Source organism: Phyllostomus discolor, chromosome 2 (assembly GCF_004126475.2).
Source record: "Phyllostomus discolor isolate MPI-MPIP mPhyDis1 chromosome 2, mPhyDis1.pri.v3, whole genome shotgun sequence".
NCBI lineage: Eukaryota > Metazoa > Chordata > Mammalia > Chiroptera > Phyllostomidae > Phyllostomus > Phyllostomus discolor.
In genome coordinates this window covers 150,278,283-150,301,948 of record NC_040904.2, presented here as the reverse complement: position 1 = coordinate 150,301,948, position 23,666 = coordinate 150,278,283, and the positions used below count along the sequence as shown (strand labels likewise).

At 41.3% G+C, this 23,666-nt stretch overlaps 1 protein-coding gene across 4 annotated transcripts in view; it reads right to left on the bottom strand.

Annotated features, from left to right (window-relative positions):
* The window catches only part of BEST3 (bestrophin 3), a 42,042-nt gene that overhangs the window by 4,332 nt on the left and 14,044 nt on the right, over window positions 1–23,666 (bottom strand). For all 4 annotated transcript variants that reach the window (XM_036018687.1, XM_036018689.1, XM_036018688.1 and 1 more), the window contains 5 exons: window positions 20,400–20,554; window positions 19,229–19,306; window positions 18,974–19,126; window positions 15,431–15,511; window positions 13,661–13,812 (listed from right to left, as the gene is read on the bottom strand). In XM_036018687.1, the coding sequence (XP_035874580.1) occupies window positions 13,661–13,812; window positions 15,431–15,511; window positions 18,974–19,126; window positions 19,229–19,306; window positions 20,400–20,554 (619 nt within the window). The remainder of the gene's footprint in view (window positions 1–13,660; window positions 13,813–15,430; window positions 15,512–18,973; window positions 19,127–19,228; window positions 19,307–20,399; window positions 20,555–23,666) is intronic.

Sequence of the window (23,666 nt, the reverse complement as noted above, 5' to 3'; positions counted from 1 at the left end):
CCACATGTGAAGAGCAGACTGCACAAAGGCCAATGTTTTTGTTGATGTTCTGTTGATTCACTGACTGACATCAAGACCCTACTGCTCCTTCCTGCCTCGTGAGATGGTGGTGCAGACGCGTGGGATCTATCCACCTACCCAACCACGTGTACTGAGCATCTAGCATGAACAAATTGGTTGCATTAAGTTCAATGTAACACAATTTAAAAGGAGGGTAAAGGCATGTGCCACTGATCCTTGAACAGCATGGGGGTTAAGGTCACTGAAAATCAACCTGAACTTTTGACCCTCCAAAAACTTAACTACTAATTGCCTGCTGTTGACCAGAAACCTTACCAGTAGCAAACACTCAGTAAACATATATTTGGTATGTTGTATGTATTATATACTGTATTCTCACAATGAAGTAAGTGAGAGAAAATAGTGTTACTAAGAAAATTATAAGGAAAACACATTTACAGTATTGATTGAAAAGAAATCCCCATATTAGTAGACCCATGCTGCCCAAACCTGTGTTGCTCAAGGGTCAACTATACATAAATAGGTAAAATTGGAATAAAGACAGTTTTTGAGTTGGACTTTTCACACAGAGCAGGAATCAGATAGGCAGAGAAAGGACAGAGTACTCAGGTGAAAGAAGCGATGAGTGAATAATGTAGCAGGAGAGTTTAGGGTGTTTGTGAGGAAAAGGAAATACTTGAGTCAGCATGAAACGCTGGGTGGGGTCAGGCATGAGGCTAGAATGGCAGCCTCAGGCTGTGCTAGGGAGAGTCTCACAGGCCAGGCAGAGGCACTCAGGCTCGAACCTGGAGGCAGTGGAGAGCTCTGGATGGTGCTTGAGAAAGGAGAGCACAGCTAGCCTTATGTCATTTGGTGGTAGTGTACAAGCAGGCAAAGCTACCTGGAAAGCAACATTAATTATTGTAAAACAGGAATGTTTTGAATAAGAAACAGGATTTGGGAACTTTCCACACTGTCAGTCAGAAAATGGGTCTTTAGAAGGACACTCAGTGGGCTGTGACCTGTGAGGCAGTTTTATGAAACTCATGCTGAAATGACGGGGGAAGCCCTCCAGTCTGTACACTACCCAAGAGCAGTGTGGCCTCCCTCCATGATGAACCTCGTGAACTTTCTTCTAAATGAAATCTTCCACGAGGGATTCATCGCTGACACACAATATCCATCTCTTTTGTCTGATAGTCATGGTTCCCAATATAACATGGAAACTGCAGTTTAAGAACAAAATACAGAATGGCCATCATAAACAAATAAACAAACAACAGGTGCTGGTGAGGATGTGGAGAAAGGGAGCCCTAGTGCTCTTTTGGTGGAAATGCAGACTGGTGCAGCCACTGTGGACAGCAGTATGGAATTTCCTCAGTAAGCTAAAGATGGAACTGCCTTTTGACCCAGCAATTCTACTGCTGGGATTATACCCTAAGAATCCTGAAACACCAATCCAAAAGAACCTTTGCACCCAATGTTCATAGCAGCACAATTTACAATAGTCAAGTGCTGGAAGCAACCTAAGTGCCCAGCAGTAAATGAATGGATAAAAAAACTATGGTACATTTACACAATGGAATTCTATGCAGCAGAAAGAAAGAAGGAGCTCCTACCATTTGCAACAGCATGGATGGAACTGGAGAGCATTATGCTAAGTGAAGTAAGCCAGGCAGTGAGGGAAAATACCATATGATCTCACCTCTAAGTAGAACCTAATCAACAAAACACACAAGCAAGCAAAACAGAACCAGAGACATGAAAATAAAGAACAAACTGACAGTGACTAGAGGGGAGGGGGAAGGGGTTAATGGGGAAAAGAAGGGGAAAGGTCAAGTCCAGGAACAGGAATAGGGGACTCACGGGATGGACAATGAGGGGGGAGGATTGAGTATTGGAGGGGGAGTGGGTAGGCAGGGGAGAGTAATGGGGGAAAACTGGGGACAACTGTAAAAAACAACAATAAAAAATTTTAAAAAATATGTAAAAAAAAGACAACATAGTTTAAGACTTAGAGTATACAGAATAGGATACATAATTCCCCCTTAACACCATCAATAAGTTATGTGACTTTAAATGAAATGACAGATAAGGAAATCAATTTTACTATAGCCTAATCAATATACACAAGAGTTAAGTTCTTACAGCATCTCCTAAACATTATAATAAAATGATATTGAATGAGATATTATTCAAGGACCTGCTGTACATGAAAAGATTTTTATTTACCACTTGGGAGGCTTGGGTCTAACTGTTAGGAACTTTTAGACTTTCTATTTTTCTTTATTTGATTTTTAAAGTGCACCCTTAGCATAGGCCCAAATATAATACCACCTGAAACACCCCCAAACAATTGCAGCAGAAATAGTATATGATAGGATGTCAGCACCCTCATTATATTGCTATACATTAGAGAAGGTCAGCTGAAAAAGCTGGGTCTTATATTCTGGAAGTCACTTGGACTGAGCTAGGCAGGTAATTAGAGAAGGGGACATTCATGGAAAGTGCCATGCAGCCATTAGTGTCCAGAAGATGGAATTTGAGAACTGACTCTGTGGTGGGAAAAATCATTTATTGGGGGAGCTGGTGGATCCAGGATCACTGCTGCCCAGCTGACACTAACTAGCTGTGTGACCCTAGGAGACCCAGTTAGTCTCTTCGGAACCTAACACCAAACTCAGTAAACTGGGGACAAGCTTACCTTACTCTATCTGCCTCACAGGTTGCTTGGGGGTTGAAAGGGAGTAATCTATATGTGGGAAAACTCTGGAGAGTAGAAAAGATATAAAAAGAACTCTTTTGATGACTGGCAAACTTTCAGAAGTGGTTTCTGAATCACCACTGACTTGTTGATGTGATTGGAGGAAATAGCATTGTCCGCCTCAAAGTCACTCCGTCTTCTCCTTCAAGAGTGCCCTTTATTTTTTTTTTTAAGATTTTATTTCTTTATTTTTAGAGAAAGGGGAAAGGAGGGAGAAAGAGAGGGAAACATCAAAGTGTGTTGCCTCTTGCATGTCCCAAACTGAGGACTTGGCCTGCAACCCAGGCATGTGCCCTGACTGGGAGTTGAATGGGTAACCCTGTGGTTTGCAGGCTGGCGCTCAATCCACTGAGCCACACCAGCCAGGGCAAGAGCGTCTTTTAAAAATGTGTTACTACACCTCGGAGCTGCCTCTCAACAACTAACACATTTGAAGTGATGCTGTAACCGCCATTTAGTGGTGAGACTAGGGCACTGGGTGAATAAAGAGGAAATACACAGAGGAGGGGAAGCTGGATTATTTGAGGGAAGGAAAATAGGGCCACTCAGGTGGTGGGGCCGCTTGACCTTACCTCACAATGTTATGTTTTGTGCCATTTGCAGGCATTGCCAAACCCTGCAGTACAGACACATTTGCTGCACCTGAAATCATGCATACAGAAATATAGAAAAAGTGAGTGAGAAAGGCTGTGCCATGTATTGGGCTGTTTTTGAAGGGAGGGGGAAGGGTTGGTGCAGGAGACAAAATAGGTTGCATTAAGCTCATCAGGGTAGTTGGTTATCATTTGGTCTAGAGCAGGGGTGTCAAACTCATTTTCACTGGGGGCCACATCAGCCTCGAGGTTGCCTTCAAAGGACCAAATGTAATTTTAGGACTGTATAAATGTAACTACTTGTTAACTAGGGGCAAGGAGCTCTACATTCAGCCCTTTGAAGGCAACCTTGAGGCTGATGTGGCCCCCGGTGAAAATGAGTTTGACACCCCTGCTCTAGAAGGATGGAAAGTGCGAATTATTTCTACAGGTCGGATTATTATCTGGATTGGGGTCAGTGTTCCTACTTGAATTTCAAGTATTATAAAAACAACCTCCCAATTTTTCAAAGTATCTATTGAGTACCTACAAAACTATCAGCCCCACAATCTTTCTTGCTAATGATGAATCTCCGAGAGCAGCAGCAGTGGTGAGTTAATGAAAGGCCCTGGCAAAGGTGCTTGGGCTGGTAAGGGGTGCGGAAGAACACTCTTGGCCTCTGGTTGCCATAACAAAGAAGACACAGGAGATGGGTCAGCGGCAGGCAGATGGCAGCCCACGCTCAGGATTCCTGGGGTGTGTCTAAGATGGAAAGACCAGAAGAACCCGGAAGACACTCATAAAGTAAATGTGTTTTTTTTTCAAACAAGCTTTTTACAAAGTGACCCTCTTCTCCAGTGTGATGAGGTAAATATAGAGCTTCAAAAGACAGGTATAAAACTGGGTGATGCTTGCCTTTTATCCTTCTGTGCCAGTTTGAAAGTGGTGTTTTGACATTTTAAATTCAAATAATAAGAAGGCATTTAACAGAATTGAAATGAAAAATTTAGGAAAATGATATTTATATGAGTCCTTTTCATGTCAGATTTATTGTTTGCAAATCGGTAGTGCACACAAAGTCAGGCTTGGAGGGAGCCGATAATTTGCCTGAAAATCTGTCAGGGCAAAAAGGCACAGTATATGGAGGGGCATTTATTCACAGGCAAGGCAAAGTGTACTCTTCAGACCCATTAGAGGCAAATGCTGTGATTTTTAACCTTCTGCGCTGCAGAATCACCCTCAAAGCTGCAGTCAAGGATTTCTAAGCTGGGCAAGGTAACCCTCAGGCTGAGTGGGGTGGGATGTGTGGGGCCAAGCGCTGTCAGGAACATCCAGGGGACGGAAGGTGTGTCCTCCCAGTCCTCTCTCTGCTCCTTTGCTGGGGACACTTTTGAGCTAGTGGAGCACCATAAGAGGCACGCTTAGCTCAGAGAGGCACACAAAGCTGGCAACCCGACCTCTGTGTCTCCATTACTTCTCTGCTGGTTTGGACCAAGCACGACAGCAAATCTGGTTCAAGGACAGGTGTATCCAGCCTCATGTTACCACTCTGGCTGTGGTCTTCACCGGCTGATGCAAAGAGAAATTGTGGCCCAAAGTAGGGGTTCACTTACTGTCCCCCACCTTTTAGTACTGTCGTATTCTACAGTTCTGTTAGAAAAGAAAATTAAGCCATCTATACCTTTCGTAACTTTCAGAAGGTCAGAGCATCGATGGCCACCCCAAGCCGGCATATGAGAGAGCCCCGGGGCTAAGCTCTAAAATTATTAACCTAATGCACATTCATCTCCTCGGGAGGTTCCACCTCTCCTTCCTTTCTGGTGCATTAAGTGAAAATCAATGTTCCAAGAATACATTTTTGTTCAAGTGGGTGATTCAGAATTCAAGATATTTTCGGTTGTTTATGGCACACACATGCATTGTTATGTCTTTCCTTGTAAAGTAAAAGATATTTGAATGTAGTTGGCTAAGGAAGGATTACTGAATAAAACATCCATCTAGAAGTATATTTAACCACACTGTAATAAAGTCTTTCCTCACTAAAATACATATTTTGGTACATTTGTGTTAATATCACTAAGGATACTTTGGAACTACTATATAATTCTAAATGTTTATGTACACTAAATACATTTTGTATAATTGCAAAAAAGTAGTTGTATTACTATTATATATTCTTAGAATTTTTGGAATGAAGATAGATAAGTAGAAGTCATTATTTCCGGGTAGGTGGTTATAGTTTTATGTAAATCTTAAATAAATTCCTCAACTCTTAAATAGGAGGAACTCTAACAAAAATTTGAATATTTCTCCTCTGTACTAAATGAGTCCTTAGTTGACTTCACGGACACCTTCCTTGCACTGACTGTAAGTGTGGGGAAACTCTGGCCGGTCTGAACCCTGGCGGAAAGCCCGATGAAACAGCGTTCTGTGAACAGGATCTCAGTCAGCAGTTTGAGGTTCAGGGGCTGAGCACGTGCATCTGGATTAGGGCACTTAGAAAGAGCACAGCCCAAGTGCACACCCCCACACCCTCATGATGTGCTTGTGTGATTCGTTTTGTAATGCTCCAGAATTCTGAAGCCTTTAGTTGCTCTGGATGTATATTTTTTGTTAGGGTTTTCCAATGCCTTTAAGGGATTATTGCTCTTTACCATTGGCCATTCTGATTTTCAAGGCAAGATTAAAGGGAGTTGTGAAACTTTGGGTCTTTAATTTCCATGTATTCCATTCCTCAGAAACTTAGCAAGTTGTGCTAATGGATAATTCCAAGTATTTAAAAAATTATAAGAATTTTGGAGCAACTTGTGATGGTATAACATGAAGAATGGAATGCTTATTCCACCTCAAGTGAGCTGTGTGTGGTAGGCTAGGCCTGGACCTTACTTTCTGTTTTTTGTTTTAAGCAGAAATTTATTTTCAGCATTGCTGGCTTGAGCCTAAACATCCTAAGTCTGTTTTGGTGACGTGAGGTTTATCAAGCATAGTGTTGACTTTTGCCCAAAGAAGACCCATTTTTATTCCAGAGCTTGGGTGTGTTTTCTTGGTGAGCCTCTTAGGGACGATTCTTCTGTTTTTTTTTTTTTTTTTTTCAGGCAGTTTTTTAAACCTTGGTTAATAGTGTCTCCATGGTTAAACTAATGAAAAGATGCCTCAATTAAAACAGCAGATCAGTGTTTCACATTATGACAAAAGAATATACTAATCAAATTAAAATGAAGTCATCTCAGCTGTGTGATGGAAAAGAGTTCAAATAGGAAAGGTTTTTTTCATTGCTCAGTTAATTCATAGAACAGTTTATTAAGTGGACAGTGCTGGCCACACGATAATCAATATTATTTATTAAATGCTCAAGACAGGTATATTTGTGAAAATAAATATTTTTGTAAATAGAAATTTCTGTTTTGGGTGTTCAGTTCAGATTTTCAACTGTCCTCTTTTCATTCAGAGTGGACATTGTGAAGTTGACTTTTAATATGCCCATACAAAGACTGGGAGACAGAAATTCAGCACTTAGTGTTAGAAATTACAAAATATAATTTCAAAATGGAGGCTTTTTGGTCACAGATTGGACAGAGTAAGATGGGCCTCATTGAAGCTTCCTCTGGGTTAAGACACTAGATGAGTGGATGTGGACTGAACACTGAGTCCCGTGTCACTAGCTGCATGGGCTCCACCTCCCCACCGTCCCTCCCTTCGGCCTCAGCCCCTCCCTCCAGCCCAAGTGCTGAGGCCCCTCCTGGTGACTAGCCCGGCTCCCAGGCTCCCCCGTATTTTCTCCAGGATCTTGCTCCCTCAACCCCCCAGCTCCCGGGTCTTCCTTATCCTCCAGAGGGCTCCTTGGGCTCAGCCTATGCTTTTTCCTTCCTTTGCCAGAGCAAGAAGATTTATCATTTTGTTTCTTTATTACATCTTGCTTTATCTCATAAAGGGTTTGACGTGGCTTATAAAGTACATACAATGCAATAATTCATAAACTTAGGCTACTCTAGGAGAGCTAGAAAAAAGAACAATGACAAGATGAGACCTAGCAATACGTGCCCCCAAGCCCCACAGACTTACTACAGGTGGGCTACAAATCTAAGTTTCAGCTTTTGGCAGCCAAAAGGAGACCATCATCAATAATAAAACTCACAGTCTGTAAGATAAATAGTGTAAGAGTTGCCCAGGAGAGGCAAAGCTTTCTTTTCCCTACTGATGTCTGAGACAAATTGCTCCCTGATGAAAGGCACCCTGAGCCATACAGCAGACAGTTCTGCAGTAAAGGCCAGAGGAGTCTTTCCAATGAATCTGTCCAAACAAGACCAGGACACAAAGCAAACTTCAGCAGAGATGGTGAGAGAACTTCTTCGGAATGGTGGCAGCAGGGAGGAGGGCAGCTTCTCCTTCCTTTTGAAAAATGCTTAATGTGCTCCCATCCTTAAATGTCCTTAAAGAAATATGCCATTACCCTCAACTCCATGTCTCTTACTGGATACTGTCTAGTCTGACTCTTCCCCCAATCCAGATTTCTCAAAAAAAAAAAAAAAAGTAGTCCATAGGTTTTTAATTAATAAAGGAATTATTTTGAGGATAAAACTTTGTTTTATTTTTGTCTCTTAGTAAGTGGAATTGTGGTTGCATTTGCTTCACAATGATCCAGAGGCAGGGAGGGTAAAGGTGAGTGGGATTATGGATAAACCAAGGTTGGCCATAATTTGACACTTGAAGGTGGGTTCCTGGAAGTTTATTATGACTTGTTCTCTACTTTTATATATGTTTGAACTTTTCCACAATAAGATTGTATTTAAAAACTAGTTTTCACTGGCAGTCTTAATCCTTACCTCCCAATCACGCCTCAATTTACTGCAATTTAGCTTCTGCCCAGTCCTCTCACTTGTCTCTCATGACCTTAAAATTCAAACTCCTATGACATTTTTCAGGCTTTGCATTGAGACTTTGTAGCCTTGCCCTCTACAACAAGGGATTCTCTGGGTTCATCTCCTGCATCCGTACTGACTACTTCTGTACTGACTCTTTAAAGGACTCCTTTTCCTCTGATGACCCTTTAAATGGCATTGTTCTATCTTTTGTACTTGACACTGTTCCTGGGTGCTCCCACCCACTTTAGGGCTCTACTAAAAACCCAGGTACGGATAGCAGTGAAATGCATATCCTGCTGGTCATCCGTGAATCGCCTGGAGATGCCTCAAATTCAAAACAAGCATAGGGGAGCCCATCAATTTTTCCTCTGAGCAGCTCCTACTTTTCTTCTCTCTATTGTCTTTTGTCCATTACCAATCACACAGTTGTTCTTAACTTCTCCTGTCTTGAATCTGCCCCTATGCCTTCTCCACTGTCTACATCCCTTCTAATGCCAACCTAGTTCAGGCCCTTCTCGTCTCCTGTCTAAACTATGTTCACAGCCTGCTAGTGGGTCTCTTTGGCTGGAGTCTTTTCTCTAGCCATTCATCTTTAGCCAGCTGCTAGGCTAACCTATCTAAAACACAAATGTGACTGTGTCGTTTCATAGCTTTGGAGAAAGGTTGAAGCTCTTTACCCAGACTATTAGACCTTCTGTAATCAGCCCTTACCTCCCTCTCTGGATTCATGTCTTGGCTCCTCTGCTCTGCATGTCAAATTGTTGCTCTAATAGAGACAGAGAGCAGAAAAGTGGTTGCTAGGGGCTGGGGTGGGGGTAGGGGATGGGGAGACACTGGTACAAGGATACAGACTTTCAGGTAGGAGACGAATAAGGCCTGAGGATCTAATGAAAACCGCTGTGACTATCACTGATAACACTGTTGTATAACTGAACTTTGCTAAGAGAGAATTTAAATATTCTCACCCTCTCCTAAAAAAAGGCAACTATGTGAGGTGATAGATGTGATAATTAACTAGGTGGGGGAATCCTTTCACAATGTATATGAATATTAAGTTGCCACAGGTATACTTTAAATATCTTACAGGTTATTTGTCAACAATACTTCAATAAAGTTGAAATTTTAAAAATAATACTCTAAAAACATTATCATTCTTTTCTGTCTTGGCTCCCATTGGTCTGGAATGTGCCCTTGGTGAAATCTCCCACACTCCTTAACCAGTTCTTAATTAATTCTTATAGATGCATGTTAGACCCCCTCAATTCCAAGAAGCCTTCTCTGATTCATGAAGCTAGGTGGAATGTCTCTTCATTGTGCTCCCTAAGGCTCTAAGCATTTCTCATTTCCCACATTATAACTTGTCTCCTTGTTAAGAGTTTAAGAGGCAGTTTTATTTTTTGCCTGTCTCGAGCATCTGGCCTAGAACCTACCATATTATAGGGCTTAAAATTTTTTACTTTGACAAATGAGTGAGCACATTCCATATGTGAAGATAAAAGGGAAAACATGATGTGTTAAATCTGTACTTGGGATGCAAAAGGAAAAAACTGATTTCAGTAGTGTATATTTGGTACATATGTAGAAGATAGGGTAATATTTTGGACACATTCCTGAATAGAGAACAAAAAAACTGCCTCCAAGGAGTTCCCTTTTTATGTGGGAACAACAGTGTGCTGACTGCGATGAAGCGGAGTGATTTCTCAGGTTGCCCTTGAGCGGCACTTTTGCTCAGTTACTGAAGGGCGTTGGCTTGATTTTAGAATTTCTGGGTCATGGGAATTGTAGTTACAAACCTAAAATGTTGATATGAAAAGATAAGGGAAATTTGATTTCTGAATTAAATATGCTGGGAACATACACCTTAAATAGAATAAGAAAACAAAAAAGTCTTACTCAGGAAAGGATTGTATGTATTTATCAAGCAGAAAACACTTTTCTGAAATATGTGCATCCATATGATGTTGATACCTGGTCTTCACCTTGATGTGAAGAGCTCACTGTGGCTCAGCCATCATCAGCAGACCCACCTGTGCTACAATAACCATTATTTTAATCTTCCCTTTCACCTGAGCCTTGGTCAGATGGATCACTTGATATTGACCTTGTATTTGATTGGTGGGCAATTAATTCAATGCTCAGGGAATTATCTATTATGATTTTAGAGGACATCTATTGTTTTGCCAGCCTGGCAAACCATTTACCCCTTTCCTGGTAATATCATCCTAATTTTTCTTAAGATAGCACTCATTCCAAATGGTTGGTTGGGGCTGACCACACCCCTTGGTCCAAACAAGAACAGGTCAAGCAGCCTTGGCTAATCAGAATACTATGTCTTCCTGCCCATAGCGATTGGTTCAGAAATGAGTATGTTAGCCAAGCTCAGCCAATCACAGCAAATCTAGTATTTCAGTTTTAAGAGTTGGAAAGAGATGCACTCTTTCCATAGGATTTGCTAAGAAGATAGGTGTATTCCTGGAGCTGCTGGCTGCCATCATGTCATTTTACCATCAAGAAGGGACAACTGCCTGAAAGCTGAGCCAGTGGAGAGAAAAGCCAAACTGAGAGACACTAATGGATCAAAGAGGGCATTCCTGGGAGCTCTGCCTTCCAAATGCCTATATTCTTGAGGGATCTTTCCTGGACTGTGAGGCTGCCCTTCCATGGTCCTCGTTCACAGACAAAGTCGAGGTCAAGTGAGCTTTCGCCTAGTGGTTTCTCTGATCACTTGGTCCTAGTGGAGTTCATTTAAATGTCTCATGAAAACCTCCCTTAACAAGCTCTGGCCTTGCTGGGGCCTGTCCCTGTCATGCTAGTAAACAGACCATCTTAATTAGAAGAGTCTCTCTGACATCTGATGACTTCTCACTGCATTCTTCAACACTGCATCTCCTGATTGTCTCTCAAGCATTTATTTTCTGTCCCAAATTTACAGGATTAGAATTTAATTTGAAAAACAGCTTAGCTTTGTTTAATCTTTCTGTAACTAAGTTTGATATCCACAATTAAGAGACCTGTAGTAGTGGATAATAATAATGCTGTATAGTTATATCTGGAGTGTTTTTATGTTTATAATCCTGTTTAATTTTCCCAATAATCTTTTGGGGTAGGTATTTTCTCTGAGGTCTTGTAAAGCCCTAATTCTATGTTTTGATATTTAGAAATAAAAGAAGTGCATATTTTAATATGCACTAAAGAATGTGAGCACTTGATAGGATTGTAAAATTATGATGATTAGGATGAATATGTGGATCAACATAAAAATCTTGAGGCCAAAAAAAAAATCAGTTTAACCAGCATGCAAAAACAACCAAGTGGACAGTAGCACTGGGAGACCAGATGGAGTCATCACACTAATTCCCTGGCCCCATCACGGGGGCTGGGCTCTCTACTGTTCCAAGTTAGATCTTCAAATACTTTGCATTAATCAATGATGGGAATGGAGGGGAAGGTTAAAGCATATTTAATTATCTAAAACCAAACTCACAGAAAAGCATCTATTAATTTTCAAAATCGCAAAGGTTGCCAGACATCCATGAAACTGCCACTGCAGAAATGCTGAGTAGCGCAAACAACAGGAAATGACTATTGATGAAGACGGAGCTATCGGCTGGGGCGGTAGGAGCTCCCTGGCGGGAAGAAGCCCTTGGACAGGAGGGCCCTGGCTCAGCACTTCTCTCTAGAAGGGGAAGCAAGTCTGGCCTGGATCAGGTGACCTTCTCTAAGGTGTTCTTGAGGACAGGGCCAATCTCCTGGTTCCTTAATTGCCTTAACATATACCACACCTCTTGAAGTGCTACTTCATCCTCCTTTTCTTTGTGTCTTGAAGGGCTGTCAGTCTCAGAGGTTCCTTTGGAGGATGAACACTACCAATCACTATTTATGGGGATTAGGAGACATTTGGCTAAGAGTAAAGCCTTGTGGAAATAGGACTGAAGCTAGATATCCTGACAGGAGTGTTAAACAAAACAAGAAGCCTCAAATGAAGACCCTTTGATAGGTCCCACATCACTACATGGAGACTTAAATACAGTGTCTGCTCTCCCAGAAATGCAACCTTAAGCCAGCCCATCAGCAATCAGCTGATCAGCCCCAGCTGGGTATCTGCCTGACAGGCCCCTGCCATCCCTAAGAAAAGGAACCTTGCAATCACCAACCTGCTTATTTGCCTGGCATCGCTCCCTTGTTCCTCCTCGGAGTTCCTGTCTATCTGCTAGACTGGGTGCTGCCTGACTCATGAATCACTGAGTAAAGGCAAGAGGATCTTGAAAACGTACTCAGTTGATTTTTTTTAAACAATAGGGAAAGAGGGCTGAAAACTGGGGGCGGGGGCGGGGAAGAAGGGGTGCACATGGCAATTCAGAGTGCCGCAGAATTACAAATTGCTTCACAAATCTGCTCTGAGCCTGCCTCAGGGAACAAACCATAGTTTTCCCAAAAGTGATAAGAAAAATTCCACAAGTTTTTCCTTTTTCTGTAATTTTAGGGAGGTTTCTTCTTCCTTTTCTAAATTTGTCCATATTCTTTTTAAGTTACTTGGAAACTGTGGCATCTGCCTTCAGCAAATATACTTCAACTTCCCCCATATTCACACATTTCTCCAAAATCAAATACATTATCAGATTTAATAAAATTATTCAAGAACTGTGCATGATTTACTTCAGGCCTTGGCTCATTTATTTAAAGCTTGTTGTGCACAGGGACAGACTGTTATGTTAAAACCACGGAGCAGAGACTGACTTGTACACTGAACACAGTTGGACTGAATTATAATCTTAAGGAAAACTTGGTAACACTCATCTCATTCCTTAAGATTCACTTGTCTCCAAGAAGTCTAATACCATGCCTGCACATGGTACATGCTCAATAAATACTTGTTAAAAAATACATTTAACCCTGGCCAGGTAGCTCAGATGGTTAGAGCAATATCCCTCTATGCCAGGGTTTCAGGTTTGATCCCCAGTCAGGGCACATACAAGAATCAACCAATGAATGCCTAAATAAATGGAAAAACAAATCAATGTTTCTCTCTCGTTCTCTCTCTCTCTCCCCATTTCTCTCTTTTTAAAATCAATAAGTTAAAAATACACTTAGTTAAGTGTATTAATTAAATAATAAATGCCTACATAATTAAATAATTAAACTACTCTTCAAATTGCAAGAAAAAAAGAGAATAGTCTCACAAATATTGGAAAAGTTTGCTGTGGTATAAAAACAATGTAAAATGCAAATTACCCCAAAACATGCTTGCTCGCACGCCCACCCCCCCAACCACACACACACCATATTTAAACCGGAAACTACATCTCTACTCTCTAACTCCCTTGTGCATGTTAATTATATCTGAAATTTATAAGATATTAATAATTAAAAGCTGTAATGAAAGTAACTTCAAGAACAGAGTAAAAAAAGATCAGGCTTACTTATTTTCTAAATATTGATGCTTTTTTTAAGAATGCACTTACCCCATTTCGACTGTCGACCCCAGAAATGAGGGTATGCAGTAGTCGGCAGCTGCCAGTGTATACGGTGGCCGAGCGGCAGAATCGTCCCAGTAGATGTCCTTCCTCATCTTGGGTAAGCTCATGTGCATTTCATCCACAGCTAAAAGGGAGACCTAGAATTATTGGGACAGTGTTAGAATGATCCAGATGTGAATTGCACAGAGGAAATTCCATAGGGTGGATGGGATTTGGAGTGGGATGGAACACAGCCTGGTCAGCGAATATACAGATATCTCTAGTTCTTATTTGCTGCAACCAGGGCTGCTGCAGAGAGTTGCACATGCTGTTTACTGCATGAGAGCATTTGACCGTGGGGGCTAAGTGGGGCCGTGGAACTGCCCAGACTGGGCTCATAGAGCCATGTTCCTCAGAGTGGAGCTGCTTCTTACCTGGAGGCATGAGAAGCAGCTTTTTCTTCTTTGCTCAAAGTTACCATATTGTCTAGTGGCTATCCCAATAGCCACCGCAAATCCCAGGTATTGCAGGAAGCCAAAGATTCTCAGTACCCGATTCTGTTGATTCCATAAACACATTTACAGTTGATATAATTTCTTATGGGCCTTGAGCTTTTGTTGGTTTGGAAAAGTATGTCAACACTCTCTACTGCTTGGGGCTATCGTGGGCTCTCTTGACTTTGACCAACTGATGCATGATGAATTCTCTGGGAATCTGATCTTTATAGAGTGAGTGGCATTATGCATTAAGCATTATGCTTTCTTCCTAGCAGACAGTGTGATTATTGAGGGAGGTGAAGGAGAGGGTGTGACCACCAGATGACCCAGGAGCTGGACCCAGGTCACCCTGCTCCCCATCCTTGAAATGTGTGTTCTGGTCACAGGGGGAGCCATTTTCAAGGATGCAGGCTTGAGAGAGCAATGGGTTCTTAAGACCATCAGGATGATGTACATGACTGAACCCAGACAGTCAAGGCCTCTGTATAAACTTCTGAGTGGCTTCGCAGATCTACTCCATCTTGTGGTCGCCTAAGACAAGCCTTGCATGTAAGTGTTCCCCCTTGCTTGTTAAAACTGCCACCTACCAAGCTGGAGTGGCTTGCCTTTTTTTTCAGCCTCTCCTTGTCCTCAGTGACGGATGGTGAAATGTTTGAACCTGTTCAAAGGCTGAGTGAGGGCTTGAAATGAATAGACAAGAGGAAGGTTTTTTCATAGTTCTCAGGGTAGAGAATGGTCTGAGGGGAGTTTTGCCTAAAAGGAAAATTATCTCATGCCGGTTCATCCTGGAATAATGCCTCAGGGTAAGGGCCCTGAGGTCCTTTTGGTGCGATTCAGGCTGATTTGAGATACAGACCAATGTGGCCCGTGCTCCCAGGGTCCAGCTGATGGGCATCTGACTGCCAGCACCTACACGGTAGGAGTTTGGGAACTCACATCGGATTGTGTCTGGTTGCCACTCTATGTCGCTGGGTGGCACCTCTCTGGGTGGCAATAGGAAACAGATTAAAGAATGAATTAAAATTTTGTTCTGTGTAACACTAGTAATAAAAGCTACAAAGGAAACTGGCTTGAAATTCTACTTGAAAGTAGACTGGGACTGAGATCTGGGACCTGTGAGGCTCCGAAAGGCCCTTAGACGACACTGAAGGGCCAAAACTCCTTCACTTGTGGTTAAAGCTCCGAAGTTCTGGGCCCTGTGTTCACAGTCTGTTTAGAATTGAAACATCACAAGTAACATATTGCTAATGTTTGTAAAGGGGAAAAATGCTCATCTCACCTGCAAATTCCTGTCAATGCACCAGTTGGTTTCAAAATCATCATCATCTTCTCCAAAAGGGTTGATAAGCTGCTCAGCTACCTGCAGTGGAGAACACAGAATAAGTCAATCATGATGCTTGAGAAGACTAAGAATGAAGGTTGAAGATGATTCCTGTTTCACTCTCTGCTTTCTTTTGTCACTTTTATAATATGAAGCCTAGGGAGGAGTGGGTTGTTCTGTATACAGAGATACACGTATTTATCAGCAAATGAGACTTGGCTCTCAGACCAGGAGAGATGCACCTGCACAGGCAGGCTCTCCAAGAGATCTGTCTATTGAGCTGATGACAACGCAGGCCCTTTGTAAAAGCCCCTTTAGGGGTCAGATAACTGATCTGCAAGCACAGATCAAACCAGTGACTACTGAAGGAGAGCTGATAATATGCGAGGCAGGCGCTAGTCGTGTTGAGGGGCACACTCGGTCTGTGCTCTGAAGGAATTTACAAAGGCCCAGGTGACGAGACAAAATGTACACCTGGGAATGGTTGAAACAGCAAAGAAAGATTTAAACCACAATTAAAGAAAATAATACAAGGAGCCTTAATAATTATTGGACATAACTGTTAAATGAATGAGTCAAAGAGCTAGTAAGCCATACAGCTGGCATCTGTCTGTCTTAGTTTTACCCTAAGGGATTTACTGTTATCTAGTAGTAAGTTTTCCCACTGGGAAAAGCTTAGGTGGCTTCTTATCATTTTCCTTCTAATAGTTGGTCAATGGTATATGTGCTCACGGTGCTCCTGATGGAATAGCCTTCTTGATGAGAGATTTAATGCCAATATGACTCACCTGTTATTCTCAGTTTTGAGTAATTCCCTTTTGTTTTTCTATCTGGGTGTGTGCGTGTGTGATTTTTCATTGGGCCTAAATGGGGAAAACTTACCAGTGGATAAAATAAAGGGACTGTTGATGAGTAGTTTCTAGAAAAGCTACTTACTTGTTTTTTAGGATTTAAGTCAAACCACTTAGAGCAGCTGTTCTCAACCTGGGCTGAACATCAAACGCTCCTGTGGAGCTTTTAAAATAAGTGATGCCTGGGTCCCTCCCCCAGAAATTTCGATTTCATGGGTGTGAGGCTGAGCCCAGGTGGCAGTGTTGGGTAAAGGCCCTGGGAGATTTTACCTGAGGCCAGGGTTCGGAACCCCCATCTCCCTCATCCTGAGGGACAGCCTAGGCAGGGTCTGAACCAGTCGGCCTCAGGCAGCATCCACATCCAAGTCCCTTACTGAAAGTTCTAAGGGGCTGCCTCCCTTTCCTGCCTGGGGTTTTCCTTAAATTACATGGGCCACTGGGTAGGCCTTAAAAATGTTTTTATTATATCCAGAATTTTACTCCTATGGGATCAGTCCTGCATATAGAAGTAGAGCCTACAATTAATGACCAAAATGGTATCTATGTTTCTGAATAAACTATCTCACAAAGACATTTTTTACTTTCTTAGTAAAAATTGGAGTCTCCATTTCTAGGAAATAACGGAATTATATACTCTTCACAAGGTTGGATGGATTTTCTATACTTTGAAAAGACTTAAAAATATTAGAATGGTCAAGATAAAACAGCTGTTCAAAAATTGAGATGCAGTCTATGGTGGAAAAACTTACTTGCCTATAGTCGCCTATGCCTTAATGGAGCTAAGGTTGTCTTCCCATATTTTTTCTTTAAAAGTATTTTATAAAAGGAAAGAACATTATTTTAGAGGGCATGTCAGAAGGCAGGAACTAACTGTTCCCTATAAGGCCCGAACACCTCACATGGACACAAAGCAAAGACTGAAAAGCTCAGCACAACTCAGGGGGAAAGACAACAAAACACCAGAATAATTAAGCATTTGGGCCAATTTTGGTGATTTTTCTGTTTACAAAAATAGAATCTACTCTCTGCTCTAACGGGAAATGAGAATGTTAGTCTCTTTTGCTCTTTCTTTGTCCTAATGGGGTAAAAAAGAAATAAGAATTATTGTCATCTGGTTAAAAATGTTTTTGCCATTTGTAAAGGATATGCCTTTATTCTTTGAGGTATAATTTAAAATGCCAACATAACTTATTTTTTCTGGTTGATATTCAAACGGAAATGAAAGGAAAGGATCTGCAGGGAGATGCTGCCGCACCCGGAAGCCCCGCTGGCGCCCTCCAACACGACGCGGCTGCTGGGACCTCAGCCACTGGGAGATTCCGTGTTATTAATGTCCTCTTCACACTGTCATTAGATTTCAATTAGCCAAACGTAACCCAAGTCTCCAATATTTTTTCAGCACATACTGTACTTCTCTTTGAGAAGTTCCCCAAAGTGATGGAAGAATCAGACATCTGATATTTACACATACACCTAAGGGAGAGGTGAGAGGAGGTGGTGGTGGGAATAAATAAAGTTTCACACCTACAACTGGACAAGTCATCCTCACTGTTCTAACCTGGTTTTAATTTACTGGCAAACCAGATGGTGTCATTAGTTCTGGTGTTTCTGGTTTTGATTTCAATGAACTCTTTTCTTCCTTTCCTTCCTTCCTTCTTTCTTTTCTTTTTTTTTTTTTAATATTTTTTTTTTCAGAGAGAGGAGAAGGGAAGGAGAGAGAGGGAGAGGGAGAGGGAGAGGGAGAGGGAGAGAGAGAGACAGAGAGAGAGAGAGAGAGAGAGAGAGAGAGAGAAACATCAATGTATGTTGCCTCCCGTGCACCCCTTACTGGGAACCTGGCCCAAAACCCAGGCATGCGCCCTGACTAGGAATCAAATCTGGGGCCCATTGATTCACAGGCCGGCACTCAATTCCCTGAGCCAGAGCAGCCAGGGCTATTTTCTTTTTATTTATTTTTAGAGAGAGGGGAACAGAGAGAGAAAGAGAGGGAGAGAAATATCAGGGACTGAACCTACAACCCAGGCATGTGCCCAGACCAGGAACCGAACCAGTGACCCCTTGCCTTGCAGATGACACCCAACCCACTGAGCCACACTGGCCAGGGCTTGATGAATTCTTTTCTGAGTCTCAGTTCTGGTTTTGCAAACGGGATGCATTTACTGTTGTGGAACAGCTAGTGGGACTTCAGGAAACTGCAGCTAACTATGTACAGAGTTGAGAAGAACCAAGATAATAATACAATATTAATGCTTAAGTCTAATATACAAGACTTCTTATTTACTCTCTTTTACTGCCTAGGTGTTTATTGTGGTATAAAATATCAGTGCAGGTACAGTTATTACTTTACTTACATTATTGTAATCCTAACGGGATGCACACAAAGACTTCAAAAAATCAAGAGCTGTAAAAGAGTCTTCTTATCTCTTTGCAAAAATGAGCTGCTTCTGTTGCTGCAATATGGGGCTCACCCACATCCCTGTCACTTTAATCCCTGGTTGAAAAGTAATAATATCTCTGAGTTATTAAATATTAAATCTCCCTGTGACTCACTCAGGAATGATTTGCAAGACTCAGTGGAGGACTCACATGCAGAGTCTGAACATGACAGAGATTACAGAGGGGGTCTCATGGCACTGGGACTGGTGGTTACCTTGAGCCATCCTGCATAGAAGAAGAATTGGAGAAGAGTAAAGATTGGAATGTAAAGATCTAAGTCATGCCCTGCGTAGCCTACGGTGGGATCCAAAAACTGGCGTCCAATCAGGCATGCAAAGAAGAAGGTGTAGACGGCCAGAGTGACAACCTGGAACAGAGAGAAACCCAGTGAGAGCGTGGCACTGGCTGCCCCAGCAGGTGCCGCAGTGGGCACACAGAAACAAAAAGTCACGTGCATGGTGTTCAATACCTGGGTGTAAACCAGCGGGATCCCAACCCAGTCGTAACCAAACAAGAGGCTGCACCAAGAGCGGTACCGGTTCATTTCCTAAGTCAGAAACAGATAAAACATGATTTACTGAAGTGATGGGTGTGGTGGGACTAGGAATGTGGCCATGGCTTTTATGACTATGTCTGTGAAATGATGGGACTGCCTTTGTACGGCTCAGACATTGGTTCTGAAGGCCACCGCAAAGGAAAATTCTGAAAATAACAAGCAATGAATGTCATTAAAAAATGTACAAAAAAGTACATTTGAATATATATGTTTCAATATTAAGATAAGTCAAGACTTCACAGAAGTATCTCCTACCAAACCCATAATTTCCAACGTGACATTGGTCTGAAGAGGTGATGGGAAGGCAGTGGTTAATGTTTTAAACAAGTCATTTCTAGCCATTTTGGTAAATTATGTGGAGATCAGATATTTTTGTTGTTTCTCCCTTTTGAAAACATGCTTACTATAGATCTTAGAAAAAAGAAATCCATCCTAACCCTCACCCCCCCACAAATGAGATGTTTATAATTGACAGAAAATCTATCTTTCTTCAGAGCAGGAAGGACTGGTACCCATTGATTTTTTCCCCCACTATGGCACATAAATCATTATTTGAGATTGGGAAGAAGAGTTCACACTCATTTGGGAGCTGTTTTAAAATCCTTCACTTCTCTTAGGCTGGTCCAGGCCAGAGACTACCACCATGGCACAAATCCCTCTAGCCCTCACATTACTTTGTTTCTCAGGTGAATTTAGTACTATTTCATTGAATAAAAACACAATTTTATTTCGTGAAGCATCTGAAAAGCTGCCTAACCTTGAAATATTCCAACTGGGGGAAGAGACTGGGGAGGCCCTGGAGCCAGGGATGCACCAGGTCCTGCAGAGTCCCTGGCAGGCATGGTGGGACAGTGAAGGGCCACTTTCTTACAGGGCATATTACAAGCCTACTTCTGTTTCATACAGAGCTTCCAAGCAACTACTGCCAATCAGTCTGAATCAGAACCTGTGTGCTATGCTGGTCCTGCATGTTGAGGGCTCTTAATAAAACAAAACAGATTCATCCTGGTCCAATGGTCGCATCCAGGTGCCTGTTGGTCTCTGATTAGCATTTTTTTCTTTTGGCAATTTACAATGTACTTACAGTCATCAATGATTGCAGATCGACACTGTCTCTGATTCTACCTTCCTTCCGGGCTTTAGCAGCCAGATTTCCGAACCAGATGAATGGAACCCAGTATTTCAGGTGAGGAGATTTGAGGTGGTCAAATAATTTTCTTTCATCTGCTGTCATAAAACCTTTACCCAAAATAAAAATAGCTGGATTATACAGACTTAGTTACAGCACAAGAATCCAAAAGGCCCAAAGGAATATTAATGGGGACGGGGAGTCTCATTTTCTAAGCCACGGAGTTTCCCTCTCTGAAGGAAATCACTACGACCACTTTGCTGTGTATCTTTCCAGAGAAATATTACATATTTCATACAGGCCTAATTTTTAAAAACACAAATGGCTTTATACTATATACATATCTACCATTTGCTTCTATTATCAGTTATATCTTGGAGATATTATTTGTTACTATATGGAAAGCAGTATCATTCTCTTTAATGGCTGCATCCTACTTAATTGTATACAATATTTATTTAACTAGTCCCCTTTTGAATAGATATTTAGGTAGTTTAAAATTTTTGTTATTAGAAAGAATGCAAGGATAACATGACTATCCTTGTACTTACCCCTTTGACTTTTTAAAAATATATATTTTATTGATCATGCTATCACAGTTGTCCCATTTTTTTTCTCTCCTTTATTCCCCTCCGCCCTGCACCACTCCCCGCACCAGCATCCCCTCCCCTTAGTTCATGTCCATGGGTCATACGTATAATTTCTTTGGCTTCTACATCTCCTATAGCATTCTTAACCTCCCACTGTCTATTTTGTACTGACCACGTATGCTTCTTATTCCCTGTACATTTTCCCCTATTCTCCCCACTCCCACTCCCCCGCTGATAACCCTCCACGTGATCTGTATTTCTGTGATTCTGTTCCTGTTCTAGTTGTTTCCTTAGTTTGTTTTTGTTTTTGTTTTATTTAGGTTCAGCTGTTGATAGTTGTGAGCTTGTTGTTATTTTACTGTTCATAGTCCCTTTAACATTTCATACAATAAGGGGTTGGTGATGACGAACTCCTTTAGTTATTTCTTGTCTGGGAAGCTTTTTATATTCCCTTCCATTCTAAATGATAGCTTTGCTGGATAGAGTAATCTTGGATGTAAGTCCTTGCCTTTCATGACTTTGAATACTGCTTTCCAGCCCCTCCTTGCCTGTAATGTTTCTTTTGAGAAATCAGCTGATAGTCTTATGGGAACTCCTTTGTAGGCAACTGTCTCCTTTTCTCTTGCTGTTTTTAAGATTCTCTCCTTATCTTTAATCTTGGCTAATGTAATTATGATGTGCCTTGATGTGTGCTTCCTTGGATCCAACTTCTTTGGGACTCTTTGAGCTTCCTGGATTTCCTAGAAGTCTATTTCCTTTGCCAGATTGGGGAAGCTCTCCTTCATTATTTGTTCAAATAAGTTTTCAATTTCCTGCTCATCCTCTTCTTCTTCTGGCACCCCTATGATTTGGATGTTGAATGTTTAAAGTTGTCCCAGAGGTTCCTAAGCCTTTCCTCATTTTTTTGAATTCTTGTTTCTTCATTCTGTTCTAGTTGAACAGAATGTTCAACTTTATTCTAGTTTATTCAACTTTATTCTGTTCTAGTTTATTTCTTCCTTCTACTCCAAATTGTTGATTTGAATCCTGGTTTTCTTCCCTTCACTGTTGGTTCCCTGTATATTTTTCTTTATTTCACTTGGTTGTCAGACTTTCATACAATTTTAATTTTCTGGCAGTTCTGGTTATTTTTTGTTTTCAAATTTGTTGTTGTCCTTCTTTTGGTTGTGTGAGGAAACAAAGTGTATCTACCTATGCCTCCATCTTGGCTGGAAGTTTATCCCTTTGACTTTTTAAGTGGGCTTTTAAATATTCATTATGATTTAATATATATAATATTTTCTGAATTAAAGTTTATTTCTTAAATCAATATCTTGTAAGATAATAATTTTGAGTTACTTTCCTCTCAGCAAAGCAATTATTTATTTATGAAATTCTGATAACACATTTAGATAAAAATCTACTTTTGCCCTAATGTAACACATTTTTTGCCCTAATATAACACATTTTTTATCCTTAAACATCTTAATCAGCTTATGAATCTGGCCATCCTGTTTAAAGACTGCTTTTTACTTAAGAGATGTTACTATGGCACAAAGAAGTCAAAGAAGAAGCGACTCTCATTTTGAAAGGCACCAATTCATAGAGCTTTGGAGTTACCCAGATTTTTGATATGACCTAGGCCAGTGTGTTTGAGAATAAGGCCCATGGATCTTGGGCATGGGACTCACGTGTGCCACCTAGATGTGGAGGGGCTGGGCCCTACCCTCACCTACTAAGTCACTAATCAGGGCAGGACTTCTGGACCTAGGCCTGCACCTCAGAGTCTCATGCAGATACTTTTAGGAAATACCAAGGCATTGGCCTTATTCCTAGGGACAGATTCAACTGATGTAGAGTGAGGTCCAGGTATCAGCCTTTCAGTCTTTGGTGGCTGAATGGAACTGGGTTCAGGAAGCTGCATGTTTACCAAGCTTTGTAAGAAATTCTGATTTACAGAGGTGTTTGAAAACCCCTGCCTCACTGACAGGAGATTCTGTTTATTCATACTTCAAATAAACAGTAACAACTACAAAGCCATTATCTACCAACAGGAGACTAGTTTTGGATAATAGGTTATTTATGTTAGTTTAGAAGGGTTCTGCCCATGCCTGAGGCATTAGATTCCCTTCTGAGGTCAGAAATAGAAGTAAGCCTGATAATCCTCTTCTTGTTTCTTAGTGCATCTCAAAGTTGTTGCATGAGTCAGATGATTGTTTTTTTAAAACTTGCAGAGCATGATTAATTCTTAGTATAAGAAGTTAATAGATAAACTTGGCCTGTCTTGGCTCTCTGCTTGAAGACTTGTTGCAGCACATCATTCTTTACCTGGAAACTATCTTCAGACATTTCATATCAATTATCCAACAGTTACATTCTTGGGGTTATAGTGTAATTTAAAAAAAATAACCCCATTTATATACTGGCTGCAATCTTTGTCATTCAACCAAAGAATAAACATTACCTCTGGTTATTTTTTATTCAGGAGTATGGATCAAATTGTGCTGGCAAATTCTCTGTTGGTTTCTTAGCCAAGAGCAAATATGAAGAGCAAAGGTTTTTAGTGCAAACGCCAAAGCTGGTGTCACCCTCCCCACCATATAAAACACTCACCGCCAACTGGAAGGGGACATGCAGGGCAAGGAAAGCTGGT